This window comes from Ranitomeya imitator, chromosome 8 (genome assembly GCF_032444005.1).
Source record: "Ranitomeya imitator isolate aRanImi1 chromosome 8, aRanImi1.pri, whole genome shotgun sequence".
Lineage (NCBI taxonomy): Eukaryota > Metazoa > Chordata > Amphibia > Anura > Dendrobatidae > Ranitomeya > Ranitomeya imitator.
Genome location: NC_091289.1, coordinates 165,675,298 through 165,691,852, shown reverse-complemented (window position 1 = coordinate 165,691,852; position 16,555 = coordinate 165,675,298). Strand labels below are relative to the sequence as shown.

The following is a 16,555-nucleotide window of genomic DNA, read 5'->3' as shown; positions in this document are numbered from 1 at the left end:
TTTTATTTTTATGCCATTCATTCTGTTAAAAATGACCTAGCAGCATCAGGTCAGTGTGATTACAGAGACACCAAACATGTATAGTTGTTTTATTATTTTAGTTACAAAAAAATATTGAAAAAAAAAAAAAAAAACTGGTTTGTGCTGACTGTTTTTTTTTCCATCGATGGAGCTGTGTGAGCGCTTCCTCTTCGCGTGGCTAGCTAATGAAAAATAAAACAAATTCTGGCATTTCATTTTATTCTTTATTGTGTTTATCGTACTGGTGAAATGTTGTATTTTGTAAGATTGAACTTGCAAAAAAGCAAATGACAAATGTGTCTATTTTTTCATTTATTTTTGTATACAGAAAATGGAGCGTGATTTTATTTTTTTTAATCATTATTTATTTTTACTTTTCACTTTGCTTTTTGGTTTCCATAGGGGATTTGAACCTGCAATCTTTAGTAAAGTAGCATTTCAGTAAAAGTCACCGTTTCCCATCAAGACCAGCCTGTGGCAGTGGCCAATCATGTCATGTCGCTGGGAGTTGTGTAATGGGCATCTGTGTGAAAACGCCATATGGACTGCCTCACTTAAAGGGAATGACAGCACAGAATGACTGTTCAAACCAAGCACAGGCGCTTGGTGCATCATGGCGTGGCCAAATGGTTGAGTGCACCTTCCCACCTGCTAGTGTTCCTCCTATTTAGGATCCCCCTTTTATTTTGAATGATAGCTCTGGCTTTAAAGAGCCACAGAAGGGTTGAGATGGAAAACAAGCAGGTGGGAAGGTGCACTTAAATGTTTGCCAAACAAGGGTGCACTGAGCGCCAGTACTTGGTTTGAACAGTCATTCTGTGCTGACAGTGTCCCTTTAAATGCTGCTGTCAGATATTAATTGTGGCAATTAAACAGGGACTGGCTCCAATTCACTACTGTTAGCAGTAGGTGCTGGCTGAATAACACAGCCCTCGTCTGGCCTGGGAGGATTTTTTGAGCCCGCACTATACACTCGCTCTCCATGAAGGATATACAGGTGCTTCTCACTAAATTAGAATATCAAAAAGTTAATTTATTTCAGTTCTTCAATACAAAAAGTAAAACATTTTATACAGCGTCATTATAGAGTGATCTATTTCAAGTGTTTACTTCTGTTAATGTTGATGATTATGGCTTACAGCCAATGAAAACCCAAAAGGCATCATCTCAGTAGATTAGAATACTTTATAATACCAGCTTGAAAAATTATTTTAAAATCCAAAATGTTGTCCTACTGAAATGTATGCTCAGTAAATGCACTCAATACTTGGTCGGGGCCCCTTTGGCATCAATTTCTGTATCAATGCAGCGTGGCATGGAGGCGATCAGCCTGTGACACTGCTGAGATGTTATGGAAGCCCAGGTTGCATTGATAGCAGCCTCCAGCTCCTCTAAATTGTTGGGTCTGGTGTCACATCTTCCTCTTGATAATACCCCATAGATTCTCTATGGGATTAAGGTCAGGTGAGTTTGCTGCCAATCAAGCACAGTGATACTGCTGTTTTTACACCAGATATTGGCACTTTTGGCAGTGTGGACAAGTGCCAAGTCCTGCTAGAGACTATAAAAAGCTTGTCGGCAGAGGGAAGCATGAAGGGCTCTAAAATTTCCTGGTAGACGGCTGCGCTGACTTTGGTCTTGATAAAACACAGTGGACCTACACCAGCAGATGACATGGCTCCCCAAACCATCACTGATTGTGGAAACTTCACACTAGACCTCCAGCAGCTTGGATTGTGGCCTCTCCACTCTTCCTCCAGACTCTGGGACCTTGATTTCCAAATGAAATGCTAAATTTACTTTAATCTGAAGACAACACCTTGGACCACTGACAACAGTCCAGTTCTTTTTCTCCTTGGCCCAGGTAAGACGCTTCTGGCGTTGTCTATTGGTCATGAGTGGTGTGACACAAGGAATGTGACACTTGTAGCCCATGTCCTGGATACGTCTGTGTGTGGTGGCTCTTGAAGTAATGACTCCAGCAGCAGTCCACTCCTTGTGAGTCTCCCCTAAATTTTTTAATGACCTTAATCCTTTCAAGGCTGCGGTTATCCCAGTTGCTTGTGCACCTTTTTTCTACCACACTTTTTCCTTCCTCTCAAATTTCCACTAATATGCTTGGATACAGCACTCTGTGAACAGCCGGCTTCTTTATCAATGACCTATTGTGGCTTACCCTCCTTGTGGAGTGTGTCAGTGACTGCCTTCTGGACATCTGTCAAGTCAGCAGTCTTCCCCATGATTGTGGAGCTACTGAAACAGACTAGGGGACCTTTTTCAAATGCTTAGGAAGCCTTTACAGGTGTTTTTTGTTAGTCTAATTTACTGATAATGACCTTTGGTTTTCATTGGCTGTAAGCCACAATCATCAACATTAACAGAAATAAGCACTTGAAATATAACTCTAATGACTATGTAACATGAGTTTCACTTTTTGTATTGAAGAACTGAAATAAATTAACTTTTTGATGATATACAAGTGCTTCTCACTAAATTAGAATAAGGAGTGGGAAAGGATTAAGGGCTCGTTCTCATCTGCGTATAAATCGGATTGTCTGACTGATGCGAAATTAGGATTATTTAGTCTAGAAAAAAGACGACTGAGGGGCGATCTAATAACCATGTATAAGTATATAAGGGGACAATACAAATATCTCGCTGAGGATTTGTTTATACCAAGGAAGGTGACGGGCACAAGGGGGCATTCTTTGCGTCTGGAGGAGAGAAGGTTTTTCCACCAACATAGAAGAGGATTCTTTACTGTTAGGGCAGTGAGAATCTGGAATTGCTTGCCTGAGGAGGTGGTGATGGCGAACTCAGTCGAGGGGTTCAAGAGAGGACTGGATGTCTTCCTGGAGCAGAACAATATTGTATCATACAATTATTAGGTTCTGTAGAAGGACGTAAATCTGGGAATTTATTATGATGGAATATAGGCTGAACTGGATGGACAAATGTCTTTTTTCGGCCTTAATAACTATGTTACTATGTTACTATGATGTTCTTCAATGATTCTGTGCTGTTCTGCTTTTTTCTCATCTAGAATCTGGATTAAAAAAAAAAACAAAAAAAACAGTATGCTGCGAGTGGCTGCGCATTTTGGACGAGACTCGAAAATGCTAGTCAACGGGTCCGAGAAAGGGGGGGGGGGGGGGGGGAAGAGAGAAAAAAAAAAAAAAAAAAGGGAAAACCGACATTTCAGCAGTCAAGCACAGTAAATTCACAGTGTGAACCGTGAGAACAGAACAAAATAGATAGAAAGTAGTCAGTAAGAGAAATAATCGGTGATTTGTGTGTGTAGTATACTGTGTATGCATTTACATAATAAAGAAAAAAATGTTTAAAAAAAAAAAAAATGGCGTGAGGTCCCCCCTTTTTAATATTCAGTAAAAGCGAAGTAGTAGACAGCTGTCCGCTGATATTAAATAGGCTAGGAAGCTCCATGTTTATTGGCCCCTTCCACACTTCTAAGAACAGCCTTCGCTTAGCTGATTATTAAAAACTAGATGGTGGCCCGATTCTAACGCATCGGGTATTCTAAAGTATGCATGTCCACGTAGTATACTGCCCAGCCACACAGTATACTGCCCAGCCATGCAGTATACTGCCCAGCCAAGTAGTATATTGCACAGCCCACGTAGTATATTGCCCAGTGACGTAGTATACAGTACAGAGCCACGTAGTATATTGCCCAGTGACGTAGTATATTGCCCAGTGACGTAGTATTCAGCACAGAGCCACGTAGTATATTGGCCAGTCACGTAGTATAATGCACAGCGAAGTAGTATATTGCCCAGCCAGGTTTGTCACAGTTTAAAAAATAAACAAACATATACTCACCTTTCTGAGGGCCCCTTGTAGTCCACGGCAGCTTCCGGTCCCAGGGTTGGTATGAGCGCAGGACCTGTGATGATGTCGCGGTCACATGACCGTGACGTCAAGGCAGGTCCTTCTCCCATACCATCTTTGCCACCAGAACCTGCAACGGAAGATGGCGGCCGGCGCGAGCGACTACGGAGGGTGAGTATAGCAGGTTTTTGTTTTTTTTTAAATTATTTTTAACATTACATTTTTACTATTGATGCCGCATAGGCAGCGTCAATAGTAAAAAGTTGGGGACACACAGGGTTAATAGCGGCGGTAACGGAGTGCGTTACCCGCGGCATAACGCGGTCCGTTACCGCCGGCATTAACCCTGTGTTAGCAGTGACCGGAGGGGAGTATGCGGGCGACAGGCACTGACTGCGGGGAGTAAGGAGCGGCCATTTTCTTCCTGACTGTGCCCGTCTCTGATTGGTCGCGGCAGCCATGACAGGCAGCTGGCGAGACCAATCAGCGAATGAATAACCGTGACAGACAGAAGGACAGACGGAAGTGACCCTTAGACAATTCTATAGTAAATAAGGGGGACACGATGACTTTTTTTTTTTTTTTTACTTTTAATTATTTGTTAGCCAAAAATTTTTTTTATTTTTTTTTACAGCACTGATGGTGGTGCAAATCCACAGCAAAAGTGACACATTTTACAAGTTATCTTACCGAAATCAAACGGTTGAAGACCTGTATGTACTGGACTCTGATGGAAGAACCTGCATCAGATGCTCCAGTGCAGATGTGAGCACCGCATTATAGGCATTACTTGCCGAAGGCCGCAGATATAGAGGGTGTAACAGCTTACACAATAAAAGCATTCTTTATGGGCAGATTACTCCACATGACAAGCTATTCTCCCTTTGCATCAAGTAACTATTTGCTTAACCCACATGTAAAGCCAAAACTAAAACTTCAAAATGTTCACATCTGGGGACTTATATGCCTTGTAATTAGCACAAAAAAAAAAAAGCAAAACAGCTTCACAATTACTCAATGAATCTTCCTTTGATGCTTTTTTGCAGGAAATAGATAGAGCCCCTGGTAAGAAAAAGAAGAAAAGGTCGCTGAACATAGAAAACAAGAGCGCGGAGGATACGAGTCCACAATCTCAGCATGGCGAGACAACCTCAATACAGTTTGAGCGCAACAGTTTGATGACAACTGAATTAGAAATTCACCATATATACTGCAGTAACTAAGATATGACACACAGTCAGCCAGATATGACGCCTGGTAAAGGGAGTCACTACCATTAAAGAGGTTGTCCACTACTTTCACACTGATGGCCTATCCTTAAGAAAGGCCATCAATGTCTGATCGTCCGGGGACTAACACCCGGCACACCCGCCGATCAGCTGTTATTGGTGGTGGCAGCCTACGGCTGGAAATACTTACTTGCCAAGCTGGCAGTCTACTTTTAGTGGTTGCCGCAGGGTACTATTCAAATCAATAGGAGGCGGATGTGTAGTACCTCCTGGCAGACACTAAAGTAGACGGCCAGCTCGGCGGGCGGTACTACCTACTTGCCAACGACACCGGACCCAGGCCAATCAGACATTGATGGCTTTTCTTAAGGATAGGCCATCGATGTAAAAGTGTTGAAATACTTCTTTAAAGGGTTTCTCCTATGTCCAGTCTTCAGGAGCACACTGCTCCCCATGCCTTCTGGGTTCCTGGATGCCCAGGAGTGGTGTGCTCCTGGTGACTGACAGATCCCACCAGCTTAGAATCAGTGGTTACAAGCTCTACATCAAGGAGCTTAAAAGCACTGCACTCCTAGCCTAGAAGACCAGCAGTTGTGGCTAGTAACCTAGGCAATGAGCAGTGAACTACAGAACTAAAAAGAATGGGGAGGATATAATAATAATTGTTAGGGCTCGTGCAGATGACCGTATTTTCGGTCTGAGGACAATCCAACAAAACACTGGCTCACACTTGGCCGAATATACAATTTATTTTTATTTTTTTCCATACCAACTCTGTCCGAGGGAGGGGGGGGGGGGGGGAGGGGGATCCCAACATGCATGATTTGCATCCAATATTCGGATCGCAGTCAGCCATGCAAGTAATTGAGTCTGTGGAATAAAAATTGGACTGCACTCTGATGACATTCAAGTGCGGTCTGATTTTCAGAGGCTGACAGAATGGAGAAGATGGAGACATTTTTTCCCCCCACCTCCTCATCCGAAATAAATCGGATCACACTTTGATCAGAGTGTGATTAGCATAATTGGACCGCTATTCTCGGAAGGAAGAAATTACGGTCGTGTGACCCTTGCTTTAAAAGTGTTTTTACAAACACCTTTAAAACATTCCTCTGTTTAAAAAGAAATAAAAAAAATAATTGGGAATTGTAAAGCAATACAAGGTTAAATAAAATAAATATGATTATATCCACACACATGTACATACATATGTCCAGTGATGACATGCTAAACATCACAAGCAGGGGACCACCAGGTGATTGAAGTTGTGAGTGAGTATCTGACTATTGTATCTTTATTTTTTTTATTTATTTATCCTACCCATGCAATGTTTTTAACAAAAGAGGAAAAACAAAAGAGGCAGAAATGGTAGAATTTGTAGGGTGAGTCAGTATAGGGTAATATTCATCTCCTATAATTGCTGTGGTTTGCAGCCAGCACATCAGGAATTGTTATTCCGGCCATAGAAAACCAGTTAAAGAATAAGAGGAAATTGTCTCCCTGACAGCAGGAAAATCCTAAATATTCTGAAGGACTGAAATGCAAATGAAGCATTTCCTAAAAAAACATCCCTGCATTGCAGACAGCAGCAAGACATGGCCGTGCATTGGTAAGCTTTGCTCCTGATGACTGCCGCAGAACAGAGACATGATAGGTCCCTGCCAGACGTCATAATGAGCGTTCGAGCCGAGGATTCCTGCTCGGTGTTATGTAAGGAGGCACGAGATGAATATGGAATTAGGTCAGGGGAGAGAAATCCACAGCGACGGGCACCTGAAACCTTCCAAGACCTGATTGTCACCTCACATCGGGACCTTCTAAACTACGAGTAATAAGCTACTAAAAACGCCAGTGATCAATCCCCTTTATTATTGGCAGCGCCACTCCTGTCCGTGTCTGGTATTGCAGATAGGTGCAAGCAGCAAATTTCTAGGTGCACCGACCTCCTGGGTGCTCTCTAGCCTTGGACACCCAAGAGGAACATAACCCTGTGACCAGCCATGACGCTGGTCTCCTAACACTATACATCTCCTTAGAGATCAGAGTTATTATTTAGCCGCTTTTCACCTCTGGATGAGCCAAGTATGTGCAGCCTTTAAGGAGCAATGCAGATATACTAAGCCTACCCTATAGGCAGTGCAGTCCGATGAGGTAGACATCTATGGTTACAAGGAATTAATCATCTGATCGCTCAAATAGTTTTCAAACTAAAGTCCCGTAGGCGATAGATGATCATTTTTCAGATTGCTTTCCAGGATCACATCTTCCCCTCCCGGGTTGTAAGAGGAGCCATTCTTTTCTATACACTGGGGCCTTTGCAACGCAAGAAGCTATTAGGACTAAACCTGCCCCGATTATTCAGCCCAAGTCTCCGCCAAACATAAAAATGGTATGCCACAAGAACGTTACCACTAAACACCTTCTAGAAGTGTATTGCATTGTCTGGGCACCGCAGGGGCGCCATGTGGAGCATCGCCAACATGCAGAACCTCCTTATGGCAAGACTGAAATCGTATGAATGCCAAATAGACATACAGAAGCGTCTCATAAAAAAGTACGACCATCATATTCACTCCACTTAAAGGGAATGTTCTGGCTTCAGAAAATCATTTTCCCTTGGCTGCAGTTTGTTAAAAAAAAAAAAAAAGATAGATACTGTAGATAGATAGATAGATAGGATACAGTATATTAATAATAATCTGTGCTTTACTTTAATCTTTCCTCCCTGGTTCAGCAGCGGGTCTCTGCAGCCGTTCCCAGTGTCTGTTATTCTCTGCTGCACAGATGTCACGTTGACAGCACTGCAGCCGATCACTGAGCTCAGCGGTCACCTCGTGCAGAGCCACTGAGCTCAATGATTGGCTGCAGTGTCATTGGTGTGACATCAGCGCTGCAGAAAATATCGGACACAGGGAGCAGCAGCGGCGGAGACTTAGTGCTGGAAATGAGGAGGGCGATTAATGCTTAGGTTTGTTCAGGGTTTTGATTTTTTTTTTTTTAAGCAAACTACAGACAGAGGGGAACTGGAAAAACCCTTTTAAATATATTAAATGGATTGAATCTGTCACCAAGTTATTGTTATCCAACCAGAGAGCAGCATAATGCAGAAGACATCCTGATTCCAGCTATGTGTCACCTACTGGTCTACTTCCTATAGATATAGAATCACTGATTTATCAGCAGGAGATTATCAGATGACTAGTAAAATCTGCTGCCATGTGATCCTCCATATTCATGTGTTTGTGTAAACCCGCTGCCCACCACTTTCTGCCTATGCATTGCACACAGAAAGCAGCCAATCAGTGGTGGGGGCGGGGTTATACAGAGCTACGCATTTAGAGCACTGCTAGATCTGCAGCTGATTTCATCAAAAATGCACCAAGAAACTTCAGTGAAACATCCCTGAAATCAGGGTCTCTGCCCTTACATCATGCTGCTCTCAGATGGTGTAGTAAAAACTTGATGACAGATTCCCTTCACGCGTTCAGCATTTCAAATCAGTATTTGCAGCCAAAACCAGGATTGCAACAATCAGAGGAAAAGTATAATAGAAACACGTTACCACTTCTGTATATATCATCCACTCCTGGTTTTGGCTGACAAATACTGAACGTGTGAACGTGGCCGTAAATCATGGCATAGCACAGTAATTATGGGTGAGGGCCCCAGAGGGTGCATTTCTAATTTCCCTTCTTGCAGTCCCTGTGCAGGGAGCTTTAGCTGGCCCTATTCTCTGGAATGGGGCTGGTAGACAGTGGGGGGCCGGGTGTCGCTGTCCAGAGGAAAAACAGTGTATCCCCTGTATTCTCAAACTGATCTTCATAGACCATAAGGCTATGTGCACACCTTGCGGAATCTGCCGTGGATTTTTCAGCGCAGATTCCTAATAATCCGCAGGTAAAATGCGCTGCGTTTTACCTGCAGATTTACTGCGTTTTTTGTGCGGTTTTACACGTGCGGATTCCTATAGAGGAGCAGGTGTAAAACGCTGCGGAATCCGCACAAAGAATTGACATGCTGCTGAAAAAACACCACTGCGTTTCCGCACGTTTTTTTTCCGCAGCATATGCATTGCGGATTTTGTTTTCCATACGTTTACATGGTACCGTACAACACATGGAAAACTGCTGCAGATCCGCAGCAAAATCCGCAACGTGTGCACATGGCATAAAGAGCATATAAGGTGGGAAGTCAGATGACGGGGTTCAGTGACTGCGGTGCTTCTGGCAGGTTGCCCCAGACTTTACGTATGTGGTGTCATATACTCATGCCAAAAGGAGAGTGTGAATGTGGTGAGCGTGAATCGTGACGCACACACCCGGCAGGTACAGCCGCTCTCCAGCACATCCATCACACTCTTTAGATCTACTATGACTGGAGGTGGCTAATCCTTGGAAGTAGCATCCTGTTAACACATTACATGTAAGCGCTGTGCGGACATTTGCCTGCAGAGAACTTTCTACTAATTGTTGAGATTTCCTGGGGACGGTAAAACAATGTGATAGGAAGTGCATCAGATACACAGATAAAAAGTCGGTCAAAAACAAATTCCGCTCTGTGGCCGTGCGGCTGACAGATACTTTGTGCGGCTGTAAACCCAACGCACCCTAAAAAAAAAAAATCCTTATATACAAAACCGTTCAGACAATATATTCCTATATTAAAGCCTCATGCAAGTGTGAAAAGAATCAGAGTTTGGAGGGTCATTTCTTACTTTCCACTGTTGTCTGCATGAATGAGCATATTGCTTGGCAGTGCTCAGCCTGATCCCAGATGTGTGCGGACAGCTCTCTCTATATAAAGGATTCCCACATCCCCAGTGACATGTTATATACTCAGCCATCATATAAGGAAACCAATACTGTAACAGTCTCCTCCACAAACATCTCCGGCTTCATTAGTATAATGGATAATGTATTACCAAGCACTTAACATACCTCATGCTGAGAGCTGCAGACGGTCTGCAACCTTTCACCCTGCATCATACACCAATGGTGCCATGTATGGTGGTATTAGAAGAAACAGTCCAGAGAGGCGCCCGTCACACACCTGTGCCACGCTACGACAAGTCATCACAAGGGTAAAAATGTTGGTCTAACTTGCCAGCAGATAGTTTCCACAAGCATTTGGAAAGATAAATCAAGGCTGGTGCAGAAGGACAGTCGGAGATGCAGTTTAATTTTTAGAAGATTAAAAAAAAAAAAAAAAAAAAAAAAATCACCACCATTTTCTCTCCATCCGACAAAACCGTCTGATTATTCTGATCAGAGAGGCATCAGGTTTTTTTGGACATTGGAAAAAAAAAAGATTCTTCATCTTCTCCATTCTGTCAGTCTGTGAAAAATAGGACTGCACTCGGATGTCATCTGAGTGCAGCCAAGATTTTTCACTACCCATAGACTTGCAGATTTTGAACGGATCAAATTCGGACATGTCCCCCGCCCCATAGAATATCAAAGGCATGAGTGCCAACCCTGAAAACCACAGAGCATACATGCCCGAGATAAATCGGTCATGTGCAGGAGCCCTAAGATAAAGGCAGTGATTGGATGCCAATGGTAGCTACTCCAATTTCCCTTTGAACCAATCTCAATACATTCCCTTTTTGTCTACCTAGATCTTCAGATCTAGCCCCCACCCCAAAAAAAAAAAAAAAGGGAAACCATTCACTACAGATTTAAGCCCCTCAGCTCCCCCTGACCTCCAGATCACATACACTGGATGCTCATCAACCTTGAGAACACAGAATTAAGCATGCTGAAATGCTACATGCCCGACCCTATACTTTCCCGGTATTGTCGGGGGAAAACTTGGGACACCCCAGAAACACATTGGATGAAATAAGTATCACACATGATATATATGAATAGCCATCAGTGTGAGAACATGAAGGTACGCCATCAGTCACCACTCATTATCTGTATCCATATCACACTATTATAGCATGTCCCATCACATCATATTCTCCCATAGACAATAGAGCAAATTGTTTGGAGCCGACAGCTTAAGGATGGGGATATCCTGATTCTCTCCAAAACAGAAAAGAATGGGGGAAGCTGAATTTATAGGTCTGATCCTTTGCTTTTTAGGTAGAGGAGTACATACATGATCGGCTGAATGTGTATGGGCGAAGTCTGGATGAATCGCTCCAGGCAGTGGATTGGTAAAACAGGGCGGTGCGATACCACATATGGCACAACAGATTACCAAGTGCAAAAAAGCCAATGAAATGTGGAGTAATGTTTAAGTTATTTTTTATAATAGATAAAGCTGTCTGTACGTACATCCATACCCTATTACAACTGAGCTTCTGTGGGGCCATAAATCCACAATAACACAATAGGAGCAGATATCCACCCTTGTAAAGAGGTTGGAGGTTAAAACAGGAAGTGGCTACCCTGCCCCGAGGACATGAGAAAAGCCCCCGTACATGTAGTGTAGCCGCTCGCCCTCCAATCCTCAGGACTTGTGTTATTTTATGACCCGCCTATCGAAACCAGATGTACTGATCCCTTCCTGTACACACGAGCCAAACACAGCGCTGATGAATGAGAAGTAAACAGCCCCCCATTAGGATTTCTACAAGGGGACCGTCGCTCAGCCGAAGTACGTGTATTATATTTCCATGCTGCAGAGGATGGTGAATTTTCTTCCATTTCTCGATGTTCTGGGTTGTACACAAGAGGTCCCCAAATCTCATCTATATGCAGTAGATAGAATCTACTAACTGGCGCTTAGATATCATCCTTTACAAAGTAGCATTAGAAACATGCCCTAATGTACACACGATCCTCCGACTCCTCCAACATCCTTCATTCTGGCAATGACATACACAACTGCCCATGGTCCTGAAGCCCAAGCATGAGCATGACAAATGCTGCCGGCCACAGTCATAAGTTGGCCGCCAACTTGGACATGTTTGCTGGGACTGCTAGGGCTGTTACTTTATTTGGTAAGGATAGATTTATGACACACGTTCTTGTTTTTTGCAGGTGGTTTTTGAGCAGGTCCAGTACATAACACCTGAAAAAAATGCTAACAAAACACTTGAAAGGCCATTTAGTTTGTAAAACGACTTCATTTTCATATGTTCGGGCTTATAACAGCTAACGTTTCTACAATGCTAAGCAGCGAAGTGTGCCGACCACTCTCCAGGCGTTTTCTGCTTTCATGCTGCTCCACAGAAAGAAGCAGATTTCTCGGATAAGATATATTACAGAGTTGCTTATCTTCTAGGTACTAGTTTATGAAACAAAAATTAAAACGACGGATACTCAAAGTGTCTCACTTAAAAAAGAAAAGAAAAAAAAAAGCATATAATTCTCGGCCTAAAGGGGTTGTCCACTACTAGGACAACTGCTTCTTGAATTACCATAAATGTTTGGCCCTGAAAAAGTAATAAAGCTGATACTCGCCTCCCGTGGCGGCACAGTTCCCGCGGTGTCGGCACTCGCTCTCCCGCGGTGTTGTGACACGTGACCCCGGCACAGAATCAGCGCTGGCATCACTGTCCCCACCTATGTACAGAATGAACATGAAGAGGAAGTCAGATCAGCTGCAGCCCGGACTTCCTCTTCAATGTTGGACTCTGTCTTTCATGGGTCGAACATATACTTATTATGTACAGTTTTTGATCAAACGTCAATTTTTGATTTGAGTCATGAATCAAACTCCTCCATTAAAATCAATAGGTCTATGGAAAATCTGCAAAGAAATAAAATACCATATGAAAAAAATAGTGACTGGAAAACTGAAAATCGGATAAACAACAACGAAAAACTAACCAAAATAGATTTGGTTTTACAAAAAAAAAAATAGAATGAGGCCTCACACTTGTGTGAAACTGAGGTGACTGCGCCCTTCGGTGGACTGCCCGTTAAAGATCGTGCAAATCGATTGGCATGACCTGATCCATTGGCCACACTAATAAGAACAGCGCCTCGCCTACCGGTATCTGCATTTGCATGCATTTTTTTGCGGCAAAAAAACGCCGCTAGAAATTACTACATGTTGCATTTCTGCAACACAACACATGCATAGAAAAGACACATGCGGCCGCAAAACGCGGCAAAACTCATACAAAAAAACGCATGCGGTTTTAATGTTAAGTATAGGGGAAAAAACGCATGCTTTTTTTGCGCTGAAACGCAGCGGCAAAAAACGCAAATGTGAAACCAGTCTAAGCTGTAAGACGTGTGGCTGCTGCTAGGTGGGTGAGGGCTTTCACATTTGGTGTCTAGCAGCCACTGATTGCTGATCTGGCCAATGCACCGGGTTCTTCGAATCGATTCACAACAACTCTACTGGCCAGGTTGGTGCTCATGTGGTCGTCCCTTTTCCTTAAACTTCCCTGTGGCAGCTGATTATTGGGACAGTAGTAGTCCATGTAGGTTCACAGGCCTGGATTTTTTTGCAGACATGCCTGATTTGGATTGGTCCAATGAATCAAAAATCACCCATTTAAGTGTATGGATCCATGAAAAACGTGGACAGTAGCGATGAACAAACGTGCTCCGATAAGGTGTTATCTGAACATGCTCGGGTGCTAGCCGAGTGTTTCGCATTCTCGAAAAATATCCTCCAATCCCAGTGGTTGACTGTCTCGCGGTTATTCGATAGCATCAACACATGCAGGGATCGCCTAACAGAAAATCCCTGCACGTGTCGAACAGCCACGGGGACTAGAACATATTTTTCGAGCACGCCGAAGTCACTTGGTTAGCTAATGAGCATGCTCAGATAACACCTTATCTGATCACGTTCGCTCATCCCTAGGAGACAGCTCACAGATAACAGTCATATGCCATCCTTATTTCACTGATTGTTTGATAGAATATGCTTAAGGTACGTCCAACAGGGTTTTGGATCTTTTTTTTTTTGGCCTCGACCAATCAGAGATGCGGGATGTCTACGTCCTTTATGACATCATCGTCACTGTGCCCGTCGCTGATTGGTCGAGGCCAATCAGACGCGGGATTTCCTGGACAGACAGACAGACGGAAAAACCCTTACACAATTATATATATATAGATGTATATATCTGACCAAAACTGGATGAAAATTTGATCAATTATTAATGCTCAACTGAGAGTCCATTTACACTGCAAGATTATTGTGAAAGAGCTTTAGAAGGAACGCTTGTTTTATGATGCTCTGCCGATCACCTGAACAACGAGCAAAAGGTTTGCTTGTCAGATTAAATGATCATCGTTCTGGGCAGCGCATCCTCCTGAATAAACAGGACTCGTACTGCCGAGAACAATAGCAGCCTGTGTACACTGAACGATTACAGATATTCCTGGAGTCGACCTGCCTGTGTAAACAGGTTATGAAACACCCACCAATCAGCAGCGGTTTAATACATATCGGTTGGTATAAAGTCAGTTTAAGGCCACAGTCAGTATTTGGTCAGTATTTTTTTTTACGGAGTGGAACAATCAGAGGGGAAGGATAATAGAAACACGTCACCACTTCTGCATTTATCACCCACTCCTGGTTTTGGCTTACAAATACTGAGGTAAAATACTGACCTAATACTGAGCTTGGCCTAAGGCACAAATAAGCCGATCTGATTTAGATCCCTTTCCAAATGCGAGAGCAGTCAGAATCCAAACCCAGGGAAAAAAATAGATCTGCCGGAGTCACAAATCTGACGTGTACAGACGCCATCACATCAAGAGGTATCGCTGCCTATCTAATAGCAGAAACACCATAATATACATACACAGGTATACTCCGGAATGTGTGCTGCACAGGAGAGCGTTCTATCCACACATGCAGTAAATACACTCCCTGACAGCCATTATTTACAGCTCTCCCACATATTATACATGTATACACTCACATTATATACACCCTCACATTACAAACACACACATTTTATATATATATATAAGAAAAAATGAGTGCAGCACACTGCTCACCGGTGGGTGCCAAGCCTCCCAGACAAGACCATCCTCATATCCAACCAAGTAATATGTCAAACAAAAAAGAAGGCAGCACTCCAATAGGTTGTATTAATAGGGTCCTATTGGAGTGCTGCCTTCTTTTTTGTATATATATATATATATATATATATATATATATATATATACACACACACACTATATATATATATATACATACACACACACTCACTCCCTGACAGCCATGATTTACAGCTCTCCCACATATTATGCATGTATACACACACACTATAATTATATATATATATATACACACACACACACATTATATATATATATACGCACTTACTCCCTGACCGCCATCATTTACAGCTCTCCCACATATTATGCATGTATACACACACACTATAATATATATATATATATACACACACACATTATATATATATATATATATATATATATATATATATATATACGCACTCACTCCCTGACAGCCATGATTTACAGCTCTCCCACATATTATACATGTATACACACACATTATATATATATATATATATATATATATACACACACATTATATATATACACACACACATTATATATACACACACTCACTCCCCGACAGCCATGATTTACAGCTCTCCCACATATTATGGGGTCAGCCATTACCGTGCTGAGCGAAGATGTTGAATCCGGCGCCCTCAGGGTTGTTCCTGCCGGCGGTCTCCCTCCTCCGCCCCCCGGCTCCGGTCCCGGCGGCCCCGGGGTGACTCCCCAGCCTGGTCCCGGCGCTCCGGTTTCCTCTGTGCGGCGGCGGTCCACTCGGTGCCTCGCCTCCGACACGGCCTACTTGCTGGCCCATCCCCGGCCTCTCGTTAGCTGCTCGTCCGCCGCCGCCTCTGCTGCAGCCGCAGGGATGGCCCGAGGTAAGCCGGTCACATCCCTTCCGCAGCCAGTGGCTTTAACAATGTGCCCTACTCCCAGACAGCGCCCTCTCTCGGTGGAGCCTCTCCGCCGTAGGCCGCAGCCCCTCTCACGGCACAGGCCAGGCTGCGGCTTGTGGGACCCCGGATTCACGGGCTCTGGCTCCGCGCCTCCGCCGCAGCCCAGGCCGCCGCCATATTAACCAGCGAGAAGCGACAGCTGTGTGCCAGAGCGGCCCCGCACAGTGACAAGGACAACGCCGAGCGCCCCCCTGTGGCGGAAGCCGCTCCGCGCTGCGCTCTCCCGCAGTGCGGTCCTCCTGCGCAGGTACCGGCCGCAGCTGTGTCATCAGGCTACGTTCCCACGATCAGCTTTTAGTGCGCTTTTCATGTTGCAGAATTTCAACACCTTTTATGCTTTATTCCCACCGTCAGGAAGTAGCAGCGCTTTGGACACAGTGTATTTTACCTGCGTTCTAACCACACGGGTAAATCCGCAGGTGTTCACTCAACAATGCAGATTTTCCTGGTCCAATTCATTCTATTGTGGACATTTCTGTTGCAGATACATGGTTTTGATTGTTTCTTATTGTATTTTTCAGAGAAGTATGGTGCCTGAAAA

At 43.7% G+C, this 16,555-nt stretch overlaps 1 protein-coding gene across 2 annotated transcripts in view; it reads right to left on the bottom strand.

Moving 5' to 3' along the window:
- The window catches only part of ABL2 (ABL proto-oncogene 2, non-receptor tyrosine kinase), a 39,895-nt gene extending 23,763 nt beyond the window's left edge, over positions 1-16,132 (bottom strand). For both annotated transcript variants that reach the window (XM_069737760.1, XM_069737761.1), the window contains exon 1: positions 15,680-16,132. In XM_069737760.1, coding sequence (XP_069593861.1) covers positions 15,680-15,872 — 193 coding nt within the window. In that variant the 5' untranslated portion in view covers positions 15,873-16,132. The remainder of the gene's footprint in view (positions 1-15,679) is intronic.
- Positions 16,133-16,555: the final 423 nt, after the last annotated feature.